Raw genomic sequence first — 20,062 nt, 5'->3', positions numbered from 1 at the left:
TATGAGCATGTGCACACACATGTGTATTTTCTCTTTGACATTCCCAGTGTATAACATTTAAGTGCTCTGAAAATATTTGCATTTGTTGATGAAGAATATTTAAGACAACAGAAGACATTGTAAATAGAGAGGGAAAGTACCAGTTTTCAGGACGTGGACTGAGCAGAAGCTCATCAAAAAAAGTTAAGCAAAACTGCACTAATGTCTTAGAACTCACAGTCTGTGAAAGGCCAATTTCATCAATGGATTGAGAATTCACTAATTTAAATATGCAGTTTTCATGAATCATAATTGTTTTTCTAGCAACTTTAAGTCTCTAATTGTTATGTGTGAAGTGCTGATTTTCTTCTTTTCCTTTCTGGTAAAAGGCAGTATATAAATAATAATGTTTTAAACTGTAAAAAGTAGTGATAAGGTCTTTTTTGTGCTTTAAATTGTATTTATTTCTGATATTTACTTGGAAGAAAAACGATGATGAAAAATATCTTTTTTGAAGGGGGTGTCTGTGAATCAACCATTATTAAGTCATTAACTTTCTTTTCCATTAGTAATCCATAACCTTGTAATTAAAGTAGGTTTTCAAGGCTTAGATTTTAAAATATAAATAAAATGGAACTAACATTCAGGTGGAAGATTCATTAAGAAAAGCTTTCCCTCTTTGGGTACATCTGTATTGAATTATGACCTAACTAAGGGAGAAATGCTTGTCTATATTTTTAAGATATTTCCTAAAAGATAGAAATAGCCTGAACCTCTAAGTCTATTGGAGGAACAAGTTGCAAAGAAGCAATTGTTATTTTAAATCATCAACACACTGTACAATTATTTCTCAATTTAGTTGCTTTTGGCCAAGAAGGACACCAGTAACTGACACCTGAAAACTCAGAAGTTACTTGTCTATTATAGGAATTTCTAGTACACATTTGTCAAGTTTTTCCATATTAATTTTCAGGCGAGAATTTTGTATTTTTATGCTTATTGTATCTTTCAGGACAGATAAAGGAATCAAAGGACATTAATGTGCTATAGTGGTTATTGTTATAAAAATGGCATTAGACAAAAAATGTTAAATATTCATGAAAATCCTTATTTCCCTTAGGTTCTGGCTAGCAAAGGATGCTGAGAAAATAACTCACAGAAGGAGGGAACTATAACACAGTACAGATAATCACAGGAGTTATAAACAAAGGCAGTTGACATTAATAATTAAATGAGAAAAATTCCCTGTAGAGGTTTAGATGAGCTACAGACACAATGTGTAAAATCACTTGCTTAACTGATAATTAGTTATGTTCTAGACCAGAGGAGTATATATTGATGTAACTGGTTCTTCTACCCTATTTTTCTAGTCCAATAATTTGTCTAACGTAATAAATATAACTATTATACATTCCCTGTGAGGAAAAATTATCCCCATTAGAACCTGATGTTTTTATTATCTGTAAGGGAGTATTTAGTATAAGTAAATGTGACAGAGAAAGTTTATCACTTTTCCGAAGTTTTTGTGTTGTGCATTAAATTAATTCTAATGGAAACTTTATTATGGTTGTCAATGTCCAAGTATATATTAATCTGACGTTTGCAATGAAAGTTATTTATCATTTTATTATGAGAGTTTTGATTTTGTTTTTGTTTTTTTACCTTTTTGTTTGTTTATTTTCTTTTCTCTGTTTTTGAAAATTGTTATCTGTCTCAACAGGGCATTCTTTAATGAAGAAACGTCAGAGCTGCTAAATACACTGGGACTCAGGTGATCCTAGTCACCAAGGATGGCCTCCTCTTGGAAATTTATTCTGTTTCTGTCAGTCACTGGGTGTCTTTCAGGTAAAAAACCCGCCTTACATATCAAATAACAAAAATATATAAAGGTCTTCATTAATTATATCCTCATGTGTTCATTTAAATTTATATCAAGATTCATCTTTTCAACAACAAGAAAGAGACAACAACCCTTAAACCTCTGTTAGTACCACAAAAAGTCACATATAATAAGGTGCTTATAAAAATACCATATAAATGTTAACAAAATAAGTGTCCATCCCATCTCATTGACTTTCATTTACAATCTAAATCATCATTATATATATATATACACCTCTATAAAATATGGGTAGAGACATTTGTGAAAACATGAAAAATAAGTGAATAGTTTCAGAGACAGTGAAAGTTAAATGAACATCCTGGTTTATCATGATTATGGTCACTTATAAAAGAAATAAAGAGTCTTTAAATATTTTATCCTATCTTACATTCTTTCTGTCCAGTATTACCATCTTCCATGATGATCTGGTCTCTCTTTTATCTTCTCAGTGTCATTCTCCTCTTGAACTCATAAACTAACTGAGGGGAATGGAGGTAGGTTTGCAAGATGAAATGAATGATGCTCAGTTAAGATTGAATTTCAAATAAACAACATATAATTACTTTATTTATAGTATGTTCCATGCAATATGTTATTCTATTTTATCTAAAATTTAAATTTAACTGGTGTCCAGTGTTTTTATATACTAATCTGACAATGCTAGGTGGAGGAAGTGATAGATTGTAATATCGCTCCAAAGTTTTATTTTCATGTGCTGGCCCAACTTAACTCTCCGAAATAAACAGTCACTTCAAAGGAGGTATTATATAATGGTGTTGAAAGACAAAAATACTCAGCTTGAGTTGGTATCTGTGATGCCTAGATTTGTAGCTCATAAGGGAATCTAGGTGCTGGTCTTTCTGATGAAACAAGATGCTGAGTCTGGAGGTAAGTTGTTTTTCAAATACTATAGACAAAGACAAAAAAAGTCAAAAGCAAAGGACGTTTCTAATTTTTACATGGGATCTGATTTTTAATCATCTGCATTTAATATGAAGCATATATATACATATTAGTGATATTTAAAACATGAATTTATTTGCTGTAGATAGCTGTTTAAATAAAATTGATTAGATACTGAAAGGACCACTTATCAAGGATAATTATTTTCAAAACCTTTCTCCAGGGGCTTCCCTGGTGGTGCAATGGTTGAGAGTCCGCCTGCCGATGCAGGGGACACGGGTTCGTGTCCTGGTTCGGGAAGATCCCACATGCCGCGGAGCGGCTAGGCCCGTGAGCCATGGCCACTGAGCCTGCGAGTCCGGAGCCTGTGCTCCGCAACGGGAGAGGCCACAACAGTGAGAGGTCTGCGTATCGCAAAAAAAACAAACAAAAGAAACACTTTCTCCACCTCCTTACTTAACGAATTATTCTAGAAGTACAGCTTTTATTATGCTCTTGTTACTTGGTGATACTTACATTCAATATTTACATTTTATTTTATTATTAATGTTTTCCCTGGTTATTTGTCTATGAGTATTACATAACAGGACCTATTTTGTACACTAACTTGATTACTATTACAGAAAATGTGGGTAATTAAGCCATAGGTCATAAGCACATTTTATATTGTTGATGCTATTTGAACCAACACCGATTGAAGAAATAAGAGAAGACCCAGACTGTATTTCTTCTCTGTTTTATTTATTCATTTTTTAATGGGTGGATTATCTTGGGTGTGTTTAACTAGAAAATATAGAACTCTTACACAACCTTAAGTTTAAAAACTAGCTATTCAGAGCAATGAAACTTTGACACCATTCACAGGAATATACAGCCTTATATTAAAAATGCACTCAAAATTAAAACAATAATGAGATACCATTATACATATCAGAAGGGCTAAGATCCAGAAAAAAAAGAGGAAGTAAAAGCAATACTAGTTACTCTTGAGGATGCAGAAAACAAGGAAGTTCATTAATTGCTGGTAAGGAGGCAAAATGGTACAGCCACCTTGGAAGATAGTTTGGCAGTGTTTACAAAGCTAACTGATTTTACCATCTAATCAAGCATTTGGCTCCTAGGTATTTACCTAACTGATTTTAAAATTTATGGCACACAAAATACCTACACAAAAAAGTTTATACGAGCTTTAATAATAATCACCAAAAACTAGAAATAACCAAGATACCCTTCAATAAGTTAATAAACCATAGAAATTCCATATAATGCAATACTACTCAGTGATAAAAATAAATGAACTATCAAGTTATTCAAACACAGGATGAATACTCTATGCATATTGCTAAGTGAAAGAATCCAGTCTGAATAGGTTACATACTGTATGATTTTATATATATGACCTTTTGGAAAGGGAAAAACTATAGAAAGTGCACAGATCAGTGATTGCCAGGGGTTGGAGTCAGGGGATGACTAAATGAGTGAAGGAAGCATAGGCATTTTTCAGCTTGGTGAAACTATTCTGTATGATACTGTAGTGGTGGAAGAATAACATTATGCATTTATCAAAACCAATAGAACTTTACAGCACAGAGTAAACCTTAATGTACATAAATTAAAATAATAGTAATCTAGGAGGTTAGAGGCTCCTGGATGAAACGCAGAATGTGACAAAGAATCTAAGAGAATTACAAATGTATGAAACAACCTCCACTTTAGGGGAGTGTGGGAAAAATGGTACTGACTTAAGTAACTTTGGAAATGAATCTGTAAAACTAAAGGCAAAAACAAACGAACAAACAAAAAACTGTACTTTGACACTGTACTCTAGTTAAGAACTTTATTTCTCTGTGTTAGCAACTCTAAAACCCCTATGCATGGGATTAAACAATTAAGTCAATGCATGGTGGATGGTGGGAGCCAGCTGTCTCACTGATGGAGTGGGAGGTTACAGATAAGCAAGAGAAAAAGGCTAGAATGATCCATGTGGTATGGATTAGAGTTGGAGACTTCAATATGAAGTCACGTTTAGCTTAATGTAGATACATATAGTTACATATGAAAAGTATTCATAGATATGTATATATACATGGCTAGGTGTACACATATATATTTATTTTTCTCTGTCATCTGAGAAGGCCTAGAAGCAATGTACTGCAGTAGAAACCAGCACACAAAGTGCCACGATCTTGGCTTCTAATACCATTCTCCAATTAAAAGAATCAGGGCTATTTGGAGATATGGCTGATTCTAGGACTGGGGCAGGAAATATACTTGATCAGCCTAGAATATCTTGTGCCAGAAAGTGAGGAGGTGCTAAAGCAAACAAACCAGTAAACAAAAAGCAAACATATGAGGAACCAATGTCAAAGGGACACAGGAACCAACTGAAAGAGAAAAATAAATACCGTATGCTAACAAGTATATATGGAATCTAAGAAAAAAAAAAAAAGTCATGAAGAACCTAGGGGCAAGATGGGAATAAAGACACAGACCTACTAGAGAATGGACTTGACGATATGGGGAGGGGGGAGGGTAAGCTGTGACAAAGTGAGAGTGGCATGGACATATATATACTACCAAATGTAAAATAGATAGCTAGTGGGAAGCAGCTGCAGAGCACAGGGAGATCAACTCGGTGCTTTGTGACCACCTAGAGGGGTGGGATAGGGTGGAAGGGAGGGAGATTCAAGAGGGAAGAGATATGGGGATATATGTATATGTATATCTGATTCACTTTGTTATAAAGCAGAAACTAACATACCATTGTAAAGCAATTATACTCCAATAAAGATGTTAAAAAAAAAAAAAAAGTTCCCAATGGCCCAAACTGGAAAATTTTGAGTAAGAAAATAAAGAAGTATTGAGTTACAACCCAAAGAATAAAATTTAAAAGTCCATATTGATATAAATAAGTGATTGAATAATGAAAAGAATAGACAAACTTCCCATGTAGATGAATTTCAAATAATTTATTTAGATGATTTGTTTTCAAGGAGGTGGAGTGTAGCTCCCCCTTCCTTAAGTGTGGACTGCACATAGTGACGTGTCTCCAAAAAGTACAGAATAGAAAAGCGGAATAAAGAAAGTAGCTTTACAGCAGAGGAAAGTGTTAAGGACTACATCAACCTAGTGATGAACAAGGTCAACACCAACGGTAATAGCATTTACCCAAGATATAATGTGACAAGAATGGCACCTCACCTCTGTAATTCTCCTTCCTAAAGCCTGTGTCTCTATATCAGAAAAATCCCAACTGAGGAGCATTCTATGAAACACCTGGCCAGTAATCCTCAACATTTTCAAGGTCATCAAAAACCAAGAATATTGGAGAAACCGTCACAGAAAGAGGAGACTAAGGAAACATAATAAATAAATGTAATGCATTACCCTGGATAGGATCTTGCAACAGAAAAAAAATATTTAAAAATTAAGGAAATCTGAATACAGTATGTACTTCAGTTAAAAATAAAATGTCAATATTTGTTCATTATTTGTGACAAATGTTCCATATTAATATAAGATATTAATAAAAGTGGAAACTGGTTTGGGTTTACGGAAACAAAATGGATTAAGCATAACAGTAGTGAAGGGCATCAGGAGCTGACAGATTCAAACGTTTTTTGGCAATAAAATATATAGAAGTTGGTAAATGATTAAATATTTTGTTTTAGAGGAAATAGCAAGGTCTCAGTTTGCTTATGGAGTAGATGATATTGCCATTTGCTTGGATACTGAATAAAGTAGGGGGTGCAATTCAGAGTGGGGAAATACTGAACTCAATAATGCACATGTTGAGCTTCAGATATCTGTGACACACTCAGATGGAGATGTTTAAAGTGTAAGAAAGATGACTGAGTTAAAAGTAAATTTGGGGTTCATTATGGGGTTCATTATTGTATAGATGAATTTGAAGCTCTGGGGAGGAAAATAATCACCCAAGGATTATGTAGGTAATGATGAGTCATAAGGCAAGGAAGAAATTCTGAGAAGCATGAATAAGGGGCAAGAGAAAGTATAGGTTGAAAAGCAGGGATGGAGAGTTGGGAGAAATTCTAGGAAAGAGTGATAACCGAACAGTTCTGAGAAGGAGTGGTCAGCAGTGGCAATGCTGTAGGAAGGTTACGTGAGATTAGTACTAAAAACATTTCCTCTTAATGCTACTGATAATTGCCTTTAACGAACTAGTGGGAACATCTGTATTATGGTAATGAGCTGTGAAATGATTAGCAGAGGAGGAAAATAATACAATTACTATAAATTTTGTTTTCTGAGAAGTTGAGCTGAGGAAGAGAAAGAAAAAAATGACGAATCACTTGGAAAAGAAAAATTCAGGAAGGAATGAATTTCATCTGTACATTTCTGGGTGTGTGTTTTAAGGTTAGAGAAACTAGTTTATAGAAATATAATCCACATAATAGATTAAATAGATGTCAATTGTATATTGTGCTAATTAGCTTTAACTCCATAACAAATCATCCTTAAGTTTTTTACCTTAAACAAAAACTTCAAAAATATTATTTCTCACAATTCTGAAAGTCAGTTTGGTGGTTCTTCTGATTTGGGCAGGTTCAGCTGATCTCTAAAACTTCCCATGAGGACTGAAAGAATAGGACTGTATGGTGTCATGCGGTCTCACCCATGCTGCTGGTTACTATCTCCTACTAGTAAAGGCAGTGGGAATGACCTTGTCATGTCTCTGATCATCCAGTAGTCTAGCCCAGGCTCTTGGCTGTGGTTGTGGGTTCCTAGGTACAGAAATGGAAAGGGTAAGTGTCAATTTGCAAGCATGGTTCAAGCCTGTCTGTCATGTTTACTAATGTCTCATTGACAAAAGCAAATCACATAGGCCAAGACTGATTCAAGGATTGGAAAACTATATTTGACCTCATAAAGAGAGTAGCTGGAGAAGCATATTGTAAAGAATATGCAGTACAGTATTACAAACTATAGGCACTATGCTCTATAGTAGATCTGTAGGAAGTATGCATCTTGCATAATTGAAACTGTGTACCTTTGACTAATACTCCTTCCTTCCCCCCTCTCTACAGCCCCTGGCAACCACCATTCTACTCTGTTTCTATGAGTTTGATTATTTTTGCTTCCTCATACAAGTGGTACCCCTTAGACATTTGCTAAGAGGGTAAATCTTATTTATTTTAAATACTCTTACCACTAAATAATAATAGTACTAATAACAATAATAATAATATAATGTCAAGAAGGCAGACGATAACTTTTGGAGTTGTTGGATATGTTTATGGCATAGATTGTGGTGATGGTTTCATGGGTATATACTTATTGCAAACTCATCAAGTTGTATATACTAAATATGTACAGCTTATTATAATCATACATCAGTAAAGTGGTTTAAAGGTGTGCATAAAGCCATAAAAATAGCCATGCTCAGTTTTGAGTTCTACCACATGTTTATTGATATCTATAAATGTTTAACATGCAATAGCAATCCTGTTTTAGTTAACAATAAAGAAAATGGAATTTCTTTGTATCTTTATTTCAGAAACAGAGACAGCACTGTGATCTAATAACCTCATTAGCTGAGCTTAAAAAGCTTTAAAAACCAAACTATTTTTATCCATATGAAATTAATTAAGTTCAATAAAATTTAAGCTTTTCATGATAGAATGTGTGAAATCATTTGGGGAAGGAATCATAATTACTAAAGCCCAGTTATGAACATATATGTGACAAGAAGCATCAACATTTCAACCTCTACTGTGCCAAAATCCATGTTATTATATTCTTTAAAAGTGATTCTTCAAGGATATATTATCCTCCAAATATGTGAAGAGATAATGATTGGGAAGAGACAATAAAGTTCAGGATTTATAAGCAACTTGACTGGCATTTCAAGGTTCTTTGTGAATTGCTTTTCATTCAATCTCCATGTTGAAGTAAATAAATAATAACAACAACAAAAGCTAAAGGGTTTAAATTTTTCTGCTCTGTTATACAGACTACCTTATTCAATGGATTTCTTATTATATTCCTTTTGAAATATGGCTAGTTTCTTTTGAAATGTTTAACAAAGGGTGAAATCTATTACAATGATATTTATTACAAATAGATTTCTTTCTGTGAAATATAATAGAATAGCCTTATAAGACACTGTCATATACAAATATTAATTTTAATATGTATTATTAGAATATCTAGAAAGCAGCTATTATTAGACTCATTAACACACACCATTTTGTTTGACGATTTTTGAAAGTGTTCTTTTTGCACTCCCCAGTACCAGCCTATATTTGTCAACATCACAATTCTATTTATATATTTCTATCAAAGTTATAACTTAAAATAATATTTAATTAGATTTATTAAAGCTAGATGTATTTATATCTCTTCTAAAATGAAAAAATATATTTCTCTAACTGCATTTATAAATCTTAGAATTAAAAATAATTTGGAGATTGTGAAGTCCAGTTCCTTGTACTTGGGCAAGTAAAATACTGTTTGTTCTCAATAGGGATGAGAGGCTCAGGAAGATTCTGTCATATGCCCAACATCATATAGATCGTAACTAGTGGAAGAATAATGAGAAAGCTGCCTCCTACAACAATTCTTTCAACATAGCAGGTGACATGAAGGGGAGGCAAAAGAGGAAATCCAGTTGCTCAGAGCTACACTGACCTCCTTCCTACATAAGTACATCTAGTTACCTTCCTTGGCTTACTTTCAGATGCTTTCAATATAAGCTGTATTGCTTCAAAAACAAGCCTGCAAATAAGACATTTTTTCTCTACTTTGACCCCATTCTCCTCCACTAGGTTAAATCCATTTTATTGGAAAGGTGACAGCCTGTTCCTTCTGCCAAGAGGATGATATACTATTAAACAGAGAATGTCTGTCATTGATAAGCTTATACAAATACTATCCTTCTTCTTACTGGCAGTGTGGTAAATAGCACAGAACTTTGTCACTGTCAGCTAGTGCTGCCTAATAACTTTAAAAGGAAATGAAAACAAAAGTGTTACTGAAAACAGGTGCCTGATAATATTACGTCTGACTGGGCTACTGCAGATGAGAAAGAGAAATGGATTATGGCTCCTCTGTGATCATTTTGAAATTATGTATGTGCACACTGTATTGGTCCCCCAGGAAGTCATGATGATAATGGAGCCTACCTCAGTGCAGGAAACCAAGTTGACTCTTATCAGCTGTGCACTGGTGGTATTAGACATGTCATTAATCAGAATACAATTTAATTTCTCCTTGTGAGCAAGGTGGAGGGCAGCAGGGGGAGGGGAGTGCAGTCATCTGAATTTAGAGAGTTTTATTTGTTATTTTTATCTTAAAGGCAAAGGAAATGTTAAAAAGTATCTGAAATTGTCAGTACTTCCTGGAGTGATATAAAATGAAACCATCAACTAAAGAAAGCATCCTAGAGAATTGAGGATAAATATGTGTTCTCAGTGTTTTGAAGATTAAAGAGAGAATTAACTAATTTATTAAGTCATCTAAATGTTATTTATCTTACATAAAAAAATTATTAAAAATATATATTTCCCCTTGAGTTTGGTTAAGGAGTAAGCACTATACATCAAAGTATGTTGTAATCCAGAAAGTGCCATGAAAGTTATCCTATGCTTTTTACACTGGACTGGCATTATTATTTTTAATGATGACAAATATTTGTTGATAAAAAATTAATCATGTACTACATTGATTCTCTTTGTTATTTTAAAATAATGCTCAAAGAATTTGTATTGTATCAAGTGCCCACAAGAAAATGTAAATGAATATTCACAGTATCATTCTTTAAACAGAGATAAATTTCTACCACAGTAATACTACTGTGAAATATGTTTATTTATGGCAGAGATTACTTACTGCTTAGTATGAGCTTCTGGGGAGCTGCCCCCATGCATTAGCTTGAGCCATTGTCAGCAAGAAAACAGTTACTTTTTTGTAACTCATTGGTTCAAATAGAAGTCAATTCTGTCTGTAAAATGGAGAGACATACACTGAGCCCCAAGGAAAGCTGAACACAGTTGAGATGCAGAAAAAATGCAAGGAAAAATTTCTCCTCTCCTTGATTTTAAATAAATTGTATAGGTTTATCAGGACACAAATTCTGTAAATATACCATCTGTAAAATAAACCCTATATAATTAGTTGTGAGAATGGAAAAGGGTTAAGTGCTGTATAATTTTATGTTTATTTTAGCTCTTGGGAACATCTTATTTTTCTAACCACTAATCAAGTTAACTACAGATTTCTTGAAATTTAGTCATCAACTTCTATATTTGGTAATATTTATTCAATATAGATGTCAACACAATAATTTTTTCTTTCTAGCATTTGAAAAAAAATGCTTTCCATTCTAATTCTCAGTGTTGCTTTAACACTGAAATTGTCAGATAACTTAATCATTCCTAATGATCTGTTTATGATGCTGGCTATGATTGCAGCATGACCTTAACTACTGTGGATTTAGAGTATGGTGGAACCATCCAAATGGTGACAATCAGGGATAAATTTGGTTTTAAGTGATGATTTTTCCTTTTTAGTACTTGCATATTTTGCAATTATTATTTTTACATGTTTAAATAAAAAAATTATAAGGCCATCTGCTCTATAAAAACAGAAGTGATACCTATTTTATTTGATGTTTCATACACAAGTTCTAGCATAATATTTTCTGTAAGTACAGGTACCTATTTTTAAGTGAATTAAAGGAAAGAATTAATTGTTTGATTTGTTTCTTCTGTTAAGAGGGGCATAAGCTATGCTTCTGGTTATAGCACTTTCTGGTTAGAAAACATCCAAAAGGGATGAATAATTTTGTATTCTCTAACCTGATTGTTCTGATGTGTGTGTTTTTTAATTGAAGTATAGTTGATTTAAAACATTATATTAGTTTCAATTGTACAATACAGTGAATCCATATTTTTATAGATTATATTCCATTTACAGTTATTACCAAATAATTGCTATATTCTACTCTGCTGTACAATATATCCTTGTTGCTTATCAATTTATACTAGCGGTTTGGTTCTCTTAATCTCATACCCCTATCTCGCCCATCCTCCTTTCCCTCTCCCTACTGGTAACTATTAGTTCATTCTCTATATCTGTGCATCTGTTTCTGTTTTTCTATATATACTCATTTGTTTCATTTTTTAGATTTCACATATAAGTGATAACATACAGTATTTGTCTTTCTCTGTCTGACCTATTTCACTAAGCATAGTACTCTCTAGGTTCTTCTCTGTCTGACTTATTTCACTAAGCATAATACTCTCTAGGTCTATCCATGTTACTGCAAATGGCAGAATGCCATTCAGTTTTTATGTCTGAGTAACATTCCATTTTATGTATATACCACATTTTCTTTATCTGTTCATTTATTGATGGGCACTTAGGTTGTTTCAATGTCTTGGTTACTATAAATAATGTTTCTATGAACATTGAGGTACATATATTTCTTTTTATTTTTTTGCATATATCTTTTTTGAATTAGTGTTTTTGTTTTCTTCAGATATATACCCAGGAGTGGAACTTCTGGATCATATGGTAGTTTTAGTATATTATTTGAGGAACTTCCCATAGTGTTTTCCACAGTGGCTGCAGCAATTTACATTCCAACCAGCAGTGTCGTTTTTTTCCACATCCTCACCAACATTTGCTATTGATGTTTGCCATTCTGGTAAGTTGTAAGGTGATGTCTCATTGTAGTTTTGATTTGTATTTCTCTGATGATTAGCACGGTTGTGCATCTTTTCATATGCCTGTTAGCCATCTGTATGTCTTCATTGGAAAAATAATATTATTCAAATTTTCTGCCCATTTTAATCAGGTTGTTTATTTTTTCAATATGAGTGTATAAGCTGCTTATATATTTTTGAATATTAACTCCTATTTGTCTTATCATTTGCAAATATTTTCTATCATTCAATAGGTTTTTTTTTTTTTTTTTTTTGATGGTTTCCTTTGCTGTGCAAAATCTTTTAAGCTTAATTAGGTCCCACGTGTTTATTTTTGCTTTTATTTCTTTTGCCTTAGGAGACATATCCAAAAGAATATCACTATGATTTATGTCAAAGGATGTTCTGCCTATTTTCTCTTCTAAGAGTTCTATGGTTTCAGATCTTACAGTTAGATCTTTAACCCATTTTGAATTTATTTTTGTATATGATGTGAGGAAATGTTTTAATCTCAATATTTAACATGAAGCTGTGCAGTTTTCCCAGCATCAGTTATTTAAGAGTCTATCTTTTCTCCATTGCATATTCTTGCTTCCTTTGTCATCGATTATTTGACCATAAGTGTGTGGGTTTATTTCAGGGCTCTCTATACTATTCTATTGATCTATGTGTCTCTATTTGATACAGTACCATGCTGTTTTGATTATTGTAGCTTTGTAGTACATGTGGGGACTAAGCAACATGTTATTAAAAAATCAATGGGTCAATGAAGAAATCAGAAAATACCTGGAGACAATGAAAACAGAATACAGCTTTCCAAAGTCTTTGGGATGCAACAAAAACATATGGGAACTCCTAATAAGGACGCTTATAGCAGTATAGGCCTACATCAAGAAAAAGGAAATATCTCAAATAAGCAACCTAACACATCATCTAAAGGTAATTAGGAAAAGAAGCTCAAAGTCCGAAGTCAGCAGAAGGAAGGAAATAATAAAGATAAGAAAGGAAATAAATAGAGACCAAAAAACAACAGAAAAGATTAATGAAACCAAGTACTGGTTTTTTGAAATGATAAACATAATTGATAAATGTTTAGTCAGGTTTGTCAAGAATAAAAGACAAAGGACCCAAGTAAACAAAATAATAAATGAAAGAGGAGAAATAACAACTGATACCACAGAGATATAAAAAAATCAGAAGAGAACACTATGAACAGTTATACACCAACAAATAGGAAAACCTAGAAAAATGGACAAAGTTCTAGAAACATGCAACCTGCTAAGACTGAATCAGGAAGAAATAGACATTCTTAACAGAATCATTAGTAATGAAATTGAATTTGTAATTAAAACAAAACAAAACAAAACAAAAAACCTCCCTGCAAACAAAAGTTCTGATATGTTTTCAATACCAAGAACTATGCTGAGCCTCGTTTGGACATTCTGAAGTCTTGAGTTAAAGAAGTAGCAATTATCTTAGGTTAGATTAGGGGACTGTGAAAATAGCCAGTAAAAATTTGAAAGAAATAAAAAGGAAAAAAAAAAAAGAAATGAAAAAATGAAGCAAAGAAAAATAAATTAGGTAAAATTTTTCAATTATTAGTGCATTTGATCAGGCTTCTCTGGTCTCATGTCACCCATTTCTGCTCAGCATGTATTCTGGCAGAATTTATTTCAAGAGATTCTAAAGTTCCCCAAGAGGACACTTGGCTTATATACTTTTTACTTGCTATTTTATAGTGATTCAGAGAGAGGTACTAGCTGATAATACATTTGCTGACATAGAGCTGTCTTTGTTTAATGCCTAAATTGGGAAAAGCTATTTCAAATTAGGCCCTGGATCCATATTTGTTTCAGTATAACTCTGAAGATAGTAACTGTCTTTTTTTAATAGGATTCAGTAGAACTTTTGGTGCAGCATTGTTTTATTTATGGTTTGGTCTGTCTTATAAAAAATATCATAGCTGTGGATAAACAGTCCCAAGTGGGCATGGCATATATAATGTGTCAAAGATGTTGTTTATTGGGGGTAAAGATTACAGAGATAAAAGGAATTTTCAAAAAAATAATCTCATTCTCAGTTCCAGTGGCCTAATAAATTCCAAATATCTTTCAGTCCAATTTATTTGTTTGTTAATTTAACAAATACTAATTCAGTGTCTACTATATATTGCTCTGTTCATCAAGGATATAGCAGTGAACAAGACAGACAAAATTTGTGTCCTTAAGGAACTCACTTTCTAGGAGAGAAGAGAGACAACTTAGCAAGAAATGAAATAACACAAGACCTAAAAAGGATAATTTTTATAAAGAAATTAAGTGGAATAAAGGGATAGTAAGTGATGTGTATGGAGATGGGTAGCAAGATGTTACTTTATTCAGGGTGATCAAGAAAGGTCGCTCTGAGTAGGTCTCCAAGGAAAGACCTAATAAAAGTGGAAAAGGAAACCAGGTGAATATCTGGGAGAAAGTGTTTCAGCCACAGTGTCAAGTCATCAAGGGGAAACAGGGGCTTCCCTGGTGGCGCAGTGGTTGAGAGTCCGCCTGCTGATGCAGGGGACACAGGTTCGTGCCCTGGTCTGGGAGGATTCCACATGCCACGGAACGGCTGGGCTCATGAGCCATGGTCACTGGGCCTGCGCATCCGGAGCCTGTGCTCCACAATGGGAGAGGCCACAACAGTGAGAGGCCCGTGTACCACAAAAAAAAAAAAAAAAAAGAGGAAACAGACTTACTGTGTTTGAAAAAGAACCAATACAGAAGAAGAGAGGAAAACAATATCGATGAAGAGAGTATATGACAAGAAAAGTGATAAGGGAAAATAGAGAGACAATGACCAGATCATATTTTAAGCAGAGGAGAGATGTAACTTGATAACATGTTAAAAGATTGTGCTAGGTTCTTTACAAAAAATAGATTTTAGAGCTTGGGAAAGAATGTAGGCAGGGAGAATAGGTAAGTTACTACTGCAAAAGTCTGGAAGAAAGAAGACAGCAATGAGGATTTAGAATTGCAAGTATTCAATGGATATTTATTGATTTCATTAGAAGTCAGCAGTGGTATGTGCTTACCAAAAAGGAGTTAGCGTGATCTTCAGCTGTATTAACAATGTCTAGAATAAGGGAGAGGTTAGATCTACTTTGCATCTGTTTGCTAACAATGACTGTAGTATTATGTTCAGTTCTAGGCTAGATCATATTATGGAAACATGGAAAAATAAGAATGTGTTCAGTGGAGGGAAAACAAGTGATGAGGAAAAATTTGAAACCATATTATAATAGAAAAGATAAAAGAAATTAAAGGAATGAGAACTAAATTAAAGATTCAGCTAATGTTTAAGGTAATTTTTGACCAGATTCAGGGGAAACTTCCTTCTTTTTGCAAGGTCTTCCCTGAATTAATTAATGGATACTTTTTTAAGCTAATGAGTAAAATATTCAGAACTCCAATATACAAATGTCTTAGGAAATTTACAGAATCTGGTCATGATTTACAGAATGATTTGACCTGCCTGTATTATATCAAGATTAACAGTAATGACTTTCAATTGCAAATTATCTTCTCTATTTGGGATGTTGAGAGTTGGCCTTTGTGTATTGTCTAGTAAACAAGTATAATTGTTCAGGGCAAAACAAGCTGCAAAGACTGAAAAAAATAACCTTTTTTCCCCTTAATGTATCATATATAAATATCATTTTCAGTATCCTGATACCTTGGTGAGATGCATCAGCTTATTATTTCCCGTAGCAAGAAAGAATTGTCACATGGCAAATAAGCCAGAATCTCAGCTCAAAAGACAGATTTTTTAAAGGTCTAACTAACAACTGTTATCTTTAAGTAGCTAAAAGTTTGTTATATATAAGCAGCTTACACATATTCTAAAGAAATCCAAAGGGACAAACCAGTCAAAGTACAGTAAAATGAGAGGTACAATTAATTTGTCTTAAAAGAAGATCACTCTAAGCAACCAGTGTCTGCCTGTGGTAGAATCAACTGTATCTCAAGAGAGTCTGTCAGTTCTCAGGCATGAGCTGAATGATTATTATATAAAGATAATTTTAGCATCAAAGGGCTTGCTCGATCAGATGATATCAATTTTTCCTCTAATCCTTAAATCTATGATTCTGAAAGTTGGACTTTAAGGAATAGTTACAAGTTTTTAATTTTATTTTATCATGTTTTTAATAACAGAGGATGTTTAATAATAGAGGAATACCAAATGAGAGAATGGTGAATAGTTATAGGTAGAAGAACTGGGAATGGAAAGAATAGGTTGGAGTTTAGAAACAATATATGGATACATCCAGTGGAGTTGACACTTACTGGACATAAGGGATAAAAGAGGAGAAAATAAAAGATCCTCCAGTCTGCTATTTTGAGCCAGCATGTGGGAGAAGAGTGGAGCCAACAATAGAAATAAAGACCAAAAAAGAGATTAGTTTGAAATTAAAGATAGCAAACTATGATATAATATTGAACTTAAGAAACAAACAGTTGTTATTGTCAAATAAATGCAATGAATTGGGGAAAAATAATGCACTAGAATCTCATTATGTAGCATAAATTGGCAAGAACCTAATCTGTTTCGGATTCCATCCCAGGAGATTTATTTTTTTAGAGCAATAAAATAGGTCTGATTATAAAAATGGTCTTTTCATGAACTCAAATGATTCCATTCTATGAAGCTATTCTGTTTGGTCAGAACCTTGTTTTAAATAAAGTGTCCTATAAGTTTTCAGAATGATTCCCTCCAGAATGCAAAATAACGCATTCGGCAAGAAATAGACTAGAATAAGGAGGGCCGTGTGCTAATTTAAACTTTGCCACAAATTGTGAATTTCCTCATTTCTTTCTTTGTGACACAGCGTCTTAGGCTATATTATTTTAAATCTCCTTCTATATTCTAATATTGTTTTCCAATCATCTCAGAATTTTTACTACAGCCTCAAAGGTGAGAATAGACATTGTGTCCCAATATTTGAAAGAAATATTGCTAGACACATGGGTGTGTTATTTACTAGAAGATGCCAAATACAGTTCTGCCTAAACAATCAGACAATAAGAAATTTAAGGAAAGTTAAAAGAAGTTAAAAAATCATCAGACTATATAAAGCTGACAGAAGTGGAGTGTTTTCTCTTCCCATCACTAAGGGGAAAGAAAGAAGATATTTTCCTCAAGCCAAGAGAGAAGGCTCCAGGGGAACTCTTTGTAGCAATGGGAGTGTCTGCAATAGAAGAGACCTGTCTCTCACTCCACCACTAAATACTTGCTAAGCTACAGAAATTCAGATGTCCCTTACAAAGAGAGGGATGGAGCCGAACATGATAGAAAAATCTTCGGAAAGCCTGAGGTGCTTTCCCTAGACTTTGAAGGTGTGTGATATGGTAGTCAGAGTATAGAAACTAACTCCTGTTGCTTAAAGTCATGAAGCTGGTAAGAGTTACCCTTGAAGGCTGAATGAGATGCAAAGGTCACAGAGGATGCACTAACTACTAGCATTTGGAAGGGCAAAAGTTCGTGAACTTCCTGGGGGACAGAAGTTGATCCTGATGAGTTGGCTGGCCTTGACCCATCTCAATGGATTCTAGTCAATGTCATGTGATAGGAGATGAACTAAGAAAAAGAAAGAAGAGGTAGCCTCCTAGAGGCTAGAACTGGGAGGGAGACATCAACACAGGACATCAGTCAGAGGGTAGATTGTCATATCCAGGAACTGGGCAGCATGATGGGTTATAAGAAATCTTTAAAGAACCATCATATGTAAGCCACTAGAGAATCAGCATTTTGTCAGCTGACATGCAGATAGCCTTGGTGACAGTATCACAACAGTGCCAGTCAACTAACATTTTTGGCCTTGATCTTTCCAACAGCATCTGAAAGATTCATCAGGAGAAAGGATGACAGGAAAAAAACTCCACTTTGGCCCTACCTCAGGTCTCCTTTTCACAGGGCAAAACTAATCTGGGGAGAAGAGGGATGACAGATTGAAATTTGGCTTTGGAAGGGCTGGGTATATTATTATACTAAAAATTAGTCACAATTACCAAAGCATACCTTGTTTTAATACCTTAAAATATATGGAAAGCTGATGACTCATTGAGAATGTCATCTAGGGCAGAAGAAGGAAAATCTGTCAGTGATTGGAGAAAAATAAAACTCTTCAGTTTTAATCATGAGCTCATTCTGTATCACTGGATATTCTCTCCTTATTGACATATAAACCTTCTGCTAGCCTTTCACTGGTATTATTCTTCCAGCAAAAAAACATTAAATGCTACTCTGAGTTAAGCAATGTCCTGGATGCTATGAATAAACCAGAGGAAAAAACATCCTACACATTCTTTGTTCACTAAGGTTACAGACATTTGGACTGATGAACAAATCAGCAACTACAATGAGGGAGGAAAATTGTCCAGGAGTCTCTATGGTATAAAGCATTCCTAATATTAACCATAGCTGCATTAGAGATCTTCTGGAGACCCTCTCCTAGCACACTTAATAATTCACACCAAAAAACTTCAGGAAAAGACAGGGCTTAAGTGGATGGTGAGTTGTTGAGTGTATTTGAATCAGTGGAAGGAAAAGTATATTAAAGCAGAGAGAAAGGTACTAGCATTTCACACAGAGAGCCCTAGCTCTCCCTGCTTTTATCCTTCAGTACACAATTGCTTCCATTCCCCCCAAACACTCATATTCCACAGCCATACGCTCTAAATGGACTCTTCACAGAAAGGAAAATAAATTCAGAGTGTATGACTTGAGTATCTACAAGTGATTAATCTAAATGTTTAGAGAAAGTATGGAATTAAGAACAAATAGATGTTTTTACTAGATTGATGTGCAGAAGTTATGAACTGTTATTCAAGCTTGTATGCTTGGCAGATATTTTCTTTAAAATGAAGTAAGTAGGGAGACCTTCAAAATGGCAGAAGAGTAAGACGTGGAGATCAAATTCCTCCCCACAAATGCATCAGAAATACATCTACATGTGGAACAACTCCTACAGAACACCCACTGAACACTGGCAGAAGACCTCAGACTTCCCAAAAGGCAAGAAACTCCCCACAAACCTGGGTAGGGTAAAAGAAAAATGAAAAAAGAGAGGCAAAAGAATAGGGATGGGACCTGCACCAGTGGGAGGGAGCTGTGAAGGAGGAAAGGTTTCCAAACATTAGGAAACCCCTTCACGGGAGGAGACTGGGTGGCAGAGAGGGGAAGCTTCAGAACCAAGGAGGAGAGCACAGCAGCAGGGGTGTGGAGGACAAAGAAGAGAGATTCCGGCACAGAGGATCAGAGCTGACCAGCACTCACCAGCCCCAGAGGCTTGTCTGCTCAACTGCTGGGGCAGGTGGGGACTGGGAGCTGAGGCTTCGGCTCAGAGGTCAGACCCCAGGGAGACGACTGGGGTTGCCTGCGTGAACACAGCCTGAAGGGGGCTAGTATGCCACAGCGAGCCAGTAATACGCCCAGGAAAAAGTCTGGAACTGCCAAACAGGCAAGATACTTTTTCTTGCCTCTTTGTTTTGTGGTGTGCAAGGAGAGGGGATTAAGAGTGCAGCCTAAACGAGTTCCAAAGATAGGTGCGAGCTGCGGCTATCATCGCAGACCTCAGAGACGGGCCTGAGACATT

The 20,062-nt window shown here is 34.6% G+C and overlaps 1 protein-coding gene across 1 annotated transcript in view; it reads left to right on the top strand.

The window, feature by feature from the left end:
* Window positions 1–20,062, top strand: part of CNTN5 (contactin 5) — a 1,462,970-nt gene that overhangs the window by 620,187 nt on the left and 822,721 nt on the right. The window contains exon 3 of the mRNA XM_032640142.1: window positions 1,700–1,824. Within this exon, the coding sequence (XP_032496033.1) occupies window positions 1,770–1,824 (55 nt within the window). The 5' untranslated portion in view covers window positions 1,700–1,769. The remainder of the gene's footprint in view (window positions 1–1,699; window positions 1,825–20,062) is intronic.

The sequence above is a fragment of the Phocoena sinus genome, chromosome 8 (genome assembly GCF_008692025.1).
Source record: "Phocoena sinus isolate mPhoSin1 chromosome 8, mPhoSin1.pri, whole genome shotgun sequence".
Taxonomy (NCBI): Eukaryota; Metazoa; Chordata; class Mammalia; order Artiodactyla; family Phocoenidae; genus Phocoena; species Phocoena sinus.
The sequence above is the reverse complement of the archived record's forward strand: the minus strand, read 5'-3'. Positions and strand labels throughout refer to the sequence as shown.